Source organism: Athene cunicularia, assembly GCF_003259725.1.
Source record: "Athene cunicularia isolate RWA chromosome 17 unlocalized genomic scaffold, athCun1 chr17_part1, whole genome shotgun sequence".
Taxonomy (NCBI): Eukaryota; Metazoa; Chordata; class Aves; order Strigiformes; family Strigidae; genus Athene; species Athene cunicularia.
The window spans coordinates 5,391,589-5,396,615 of NW_020799122.1; the positions used below are offsets into that span (position 1 = coordinate 5,391,589).

General features: G+C 54.1%; 1 protein-coding gene across 1 annotated transcript in view; it reads right to left on the reverse strand.

Moving 5' to 3' along the window:
- The window catches only part of PLPP7 (phospholipid phosphatase 7 (inactive)), a 14,903-nt gene extending 10,699 nt beyond the window's left edge, over positions 1-4,204 (reverse strand). The window contains exon 1 of the mRNA XM_026860703.1: positions 3,328-4,204. Coding sequence (XP_026716504.1) covers positions 3,328-3,778 — 451 coding nt within the window. The 5' untranslated portion in view covers positions 3,779-4,204. The remainder of the gene's footprint in view (positions 1-3,327) is intronic.
- Positions 4,205-5,027: the final 823 nt, after the last annotated feature.

A 5,027-nucleotide genomic window follows, 5' to 3' on the forward strand; every position in this document is an offset into this window, starting at 1 on the left:
AGCCATGTGCTGCTGGGAGCGGGCCAACCCTTTGGCATTTCTGCAAGAGCTGGTGCCAGAGCCGGGCTCTCGCTCTACAACGCAGGAGGACCAAAGCAAAGGGGAAGGTTTATGCAAACTCCCAGCTGGGAAAGGCAGACACCACACAGCTGTGCCTGTGACATATTTCTTTTTGTAGGTATCTGTCAAACAACGCTGCTGAGAATTGTGAAGGTTATGTTAGATTACGAAAATGAGATGGGAGATAGTAGTCGCTCTGTCAGATAAATAAGTCATAATTCCTCCAAGAGAAAGGAGTCTAAGAATAACTCAACCTAGAGCTTAGAAAGGGAAATGCTAATGAGTCTAAATCAAAGCTTATTTGCATGCAAAAATGCAACCTCTTTAAGTATTAGCTTTGTAAGCTGTACAATAACCTCTTGGAGACACTAGTAATGTGTTTGGTTTCAGTAAAAGATGCCGGGCTGCCAGCCCCGAAGCCCGAAGGGTTGTTTACTCACAGAGGAGACGCGGCAGCATCAGCAACGGTGCAGAATGCTTCCTCAGGCTGCACAGGTGCCGCTGCACCCCGCGGGCTGGGCACCCCCAAGTTGCCTTGTGCCTCCTTCCATATTTATTGCAAACAAATCTGGTCCCTGCCATTTGTTTACCCTTGTCTTCTGTCTTCCTGCCTGCGTATGCATTTTTAATTAGGTGCACTCCAGTTCTTTCCCTGCTTGCTCGTACTTTAATTTGGGAAGCACAGTTTTCATTAGCTCTGCAAATATCCATGTGTATAAGAGACAGCATCTGCAGTGGTGCTTCTGCCAGGTTCCCAGTCCCATTTCAGCAGTCTCCTGTCTCCTTGCCTTGAAAGCCTGATTGCAAATCCTAAACAAGTGCTCTATGATGGGCTGGCTCCCTGCCCAGAGACTGCATCAGAAATTCTGCTTGATGTATCAAACTCTCAGCAAGCAGGGGGAAGGGAGGAGATCCAGGGGAGGTAGGGAAGGGGTACCAGAGACAACCCCAGCTTCCCACTTCCCAGGAGACCGGGAAAGCACCAGGAGGTTCCCTTCCCTTTGAACTGTCCCTACCCAGGGGGATTTACACCACATCCTGATGGATTTGATCCAGTGGAAAAGAGCAGCAAGAGGGACCAAGGATGCCAGAGGCAGCAGTCGTGCCATACCCCTCCTATTTACTCATGAGGCCCCACTTCTCACGGGACCTGCCTCCAGCCCCCCACTCCCCAGCAGACTCCCTCCTCCATCACCAATGCAGGTATCACGGCAGCAGCTGCTCAGGTATTTGCCGTTCCTGACTGCAATCTTAAATATCGAACCAAGGCCACGCTCCCAGCAGAGATCTGCTCCGTGGGGTGACACGAGTCCTGCTGCGGAAGCTCTGGCAAGAGAGGCTCAGGGCACCTTGGTCAGTCCCGCAGTCAGCGTTGTCTGCTCAGAGGGCAAAGTGGAGCTTTCTGGAGGCTGCCAGACCCTACAGAGCTGTCAAGTCACGTTGTGAATTACTCCTTCACACAATTTAACTATTTTCTTTCTTGGCAGGCGGAGAAGAGGGATGGGAGTAGTGTGTCTAGGCAAGGAAGCAAGACTTCGGAAACCCCACGAGTTGTCCCCGGGCACTTGAGCTCAGGAGACCTGGAGATGCAGGTAGTGGTGCAGGGCTGAGCTCTCACAGTGACCACCTGATCCTCAAAGTTTCAACGCAACCTGGAGGTGACTTTGCATTTGGCCTCCTCCCATGGCAACAGAAGGGCGAGAAAACCTTTCCTGTTTTTAAGTCAAAGGTGGCATTATATCTTTGTAAGGATCTCAAATATTTTGGAGTCAAAGAGGTCAGTTTTCAGGCTCCAAAACTGTCAAAGGCTCTTGGGTCAGGAGACATCTGGAAACTGTGCTGGTTGATGTTAGTCACCTACTATTTCATCCTCGTGCCCTTTTAAACAGAGTTTCTTTTCTCAGTGAGAGGTTGACCCAGCGCCCCGAGGAGCCCCTGGAAGAACTGCTGACGTCGGCAGGCTCCGCATCACGCCGATGCTATTCTGGCTTCTTCGCTGCAATGGCCTCCCTTCATTAGATGTCACAGCACGAGGACAGTCTCTTCCAAAGGCAGAGGGGTGAAAAGGCAGCTACCACTGTGCTTTTCAAGCCAGTTCAGTGCAAGCTTCGCCCTCTCTAAAGGATGAACTTGTGAAAGAAAAAAACCTGGGGCCATGTTGCAGAGCCCGTGATGCATCGCAGTCAGCCCCTGCGGACAGGACATCCCTCTCCTGAGGTACCTCTGAAATAAAATGTCCCTACATCCGCTCAGAAGGCTCCCTAAGAAGCAAAGGCCTAAATCCATTGTTTTCGATCTCTCTTACCAACCAAAAGCGGGAGTTCCAATGGCTGTTTTTTGGGGGAGGGTGAAACACTAGGGTGGATCAGAGCCAGAAGAGATAGTAATTAGTCACACGTTAAAATACCATAACTGGTCCCCATGCCAAAGGCAGAAGAGCAAGAAGAGCAAGGTCCTCAGGTGGGGGCCAGGATCTAAGGCAAGTCACAGCCAGAGCTCAGCCTGGTCACTGTGGAACATCAGTCCACGTGGCTGGGATGGGCCCTGCTCAACTGAGACGGAAACTCCTTTAACACGTCCCAACCTCCAGAAACAAGGACACCGACCACAGCACAGGAAAGGACTAGCAGGAGAGACAGAAAGATCCCAGTCCACCTGCACAGCCTCTGGGTCAAATTAACGCATGGAAATGGGGACAGCAGCAAGAAAGGTCCTCAAGGGAAGGAGGATGCGAGACCAAACCGCAGCAGGGAAGGAGACAGGACTCCATCACGCGGCGGCTGAGATGTGGAGCCGGGGTCTGTTCAAGAAGGTGGTGAGGGGATGGAAATCTTTTTTTCTCAAAGATATCCTCAGGAATTGATCCAGATACCAAAGATTTAAATATTTATGTTTCCCCACCTATCAAACCACCAAAACAAATGACCATAGATTAAATAAAAGACATTGCTGCTGGTATCCACCTGCACACCACATTGGACTGACTGGACAACCCTGCCCCATGCAGGACCGGGGACCTGCCCCTACTCCGTGGGTGTCACCAGCTACCAGGATTACTCCATCCCTCTTAGACAACTTTTTGCTGCATCCATCACCCATAGTACCCAGGACCAAGACAGCCGATAAGTGCAGTATTTTCCCTAAAGGTCACTCCCTGCTTCCTGACCACATTGGCGGCTGGGAGCAGTCAGAGGAGGAGTCCCAGTACCGCTGCCCCTTGTGACCAGGGCTGGGCTTTCCCGGTGGGGAGGGAGGTTTGCCACTCACCTAGCAGCAGGTTCATGAGGACCTCTTGGCCTGCCAGCGTGCTGCTCTTCACCAGGCAGATGAGCGTACCCGCAATCCAGGGAATTCCGTGCCCCGTTATCCCCAGGAGGTTAATCATGGAGCGGGCACCACCCCAGGAGGAGGCTCTGTTGGCACACACTCCCAGCCTCTTGGACATGCAGATATCGATGGCCAGCAGAGAGTTGAAGGCGATTCCCTTGAAGGAGGGGTTGAGCTGCATGCAGTCCTCTTCGGGCAGCTGCTGCGACTGCCTCCGCTCCTTGGGGTTGCTGTTCTGGGCACCAGCTGCCCCGGCCTGGCCGCTCTGCTTTCTGCCGGAGCTCCTGCTCTCCTGGTTCCCCTTCAAGGGCTGATTCAGGGAGAGGAACTCAGCCCTGTTGAGGACATTGTTCCTGTCTCTTGCCCTGGACCGCGGCTGGGATGCTGGCATTGCAGTCTCTCTTTAGCACAACCTGCTTTGCAAATACCGGGAAGGAGAGAAATTCCTCTTCTCCCTGCAGAAAGCTTCCCCCACTCCCACCCTCACGAGCCGTGAATTTGGGACGCTACAAAGGTTCCCCTCTGTTGCAGTTGCCCCCAGCACAGACTGCAGCTGTTAAATATAGAGTAAGGAATGCACATGGCTGTTTACTTCATGGGCCTAGCAAGCTTGGAAGGAAAATTAATGCCAGGCTTAGCAGCCACTCCAGTGCCAGGGAAAAAGGTTAAACAGCCAATAGATTGGAAGAAGAGGAGGGAAAAGCGTTGTGCCAAAGGTTGGTTGCTTCTGGCCTGGTCTATTTAAATCTTCCAATTGCTTATTCCCCTGGGCTGCAAGGGAAACTGGGAAATGTAGTTTTTTTGCGCTACAATTCACATTTCAGTATCGGCAAGTCAGAGCCGGAGGAGATCGCGGCATCTCCCCTCCCCACGGCAGCTGGTCTTGCTCCTACGGCGGGCTGTGCCGCCTGGCCTTGCAGGCTCCACGGCTGGGCACTGCTCGGGGGCTTCCCCCCAAGGGGCTTTCCCTGGGCGGCGTCTTGATTTGACTGTTCTGCAACATCTCACCCCCTGCGAGAGCGCCCTAACCACCGCCTCCCTCTCTCTGGCAGGGATACCTTCAGACACCGCTAGCCCCATCCTCTCTCCCCACTCAGGGGGCTCCCCTGCAGTGACTTCCATCACTCACCTCGTCCCTGGACCCAAGGAGAAGCAGCACCTGCCTCCTGATTAAAAGAGACACTGCTAATGAATTCCCATCCCCCTGCCCCCAGCACCGAGCGTGGCCTCGATACCGCACACGTTCCTGCCGTGCGATCCAGCACCGCAGATCCCGCGCTGAGAGCGGGTGAGAGGCAGCGCCCGCATCCCGGCGCCGCCGCCGCGATCAGCAGCACAGGTACTCGCCCCGTGGGAGTGGGCATCACGGGATGGGGAGGAGGAAGGCTTCCTGCAGCGTGGGCTGGATGCCGTGGGCTCATGCCAGGCGCTGAGGAGGCCTCCTCCAGAGGAGAGGGAAGACCTGCCCTGCCGTGGCACATTGTGCCCCACCACTTTGTCCATGGATGGCTACCGTCAGGCTCCCAGCTCCCCACCAGCACTGGCGAGCCCCTGAGAACATCCCGTCTGTGCTCCCAGCTCCGGGTTACAGGTCTGAAGAACCTTGCTACAGACCCTGGACTGCAGCTGTGTGGATCTAA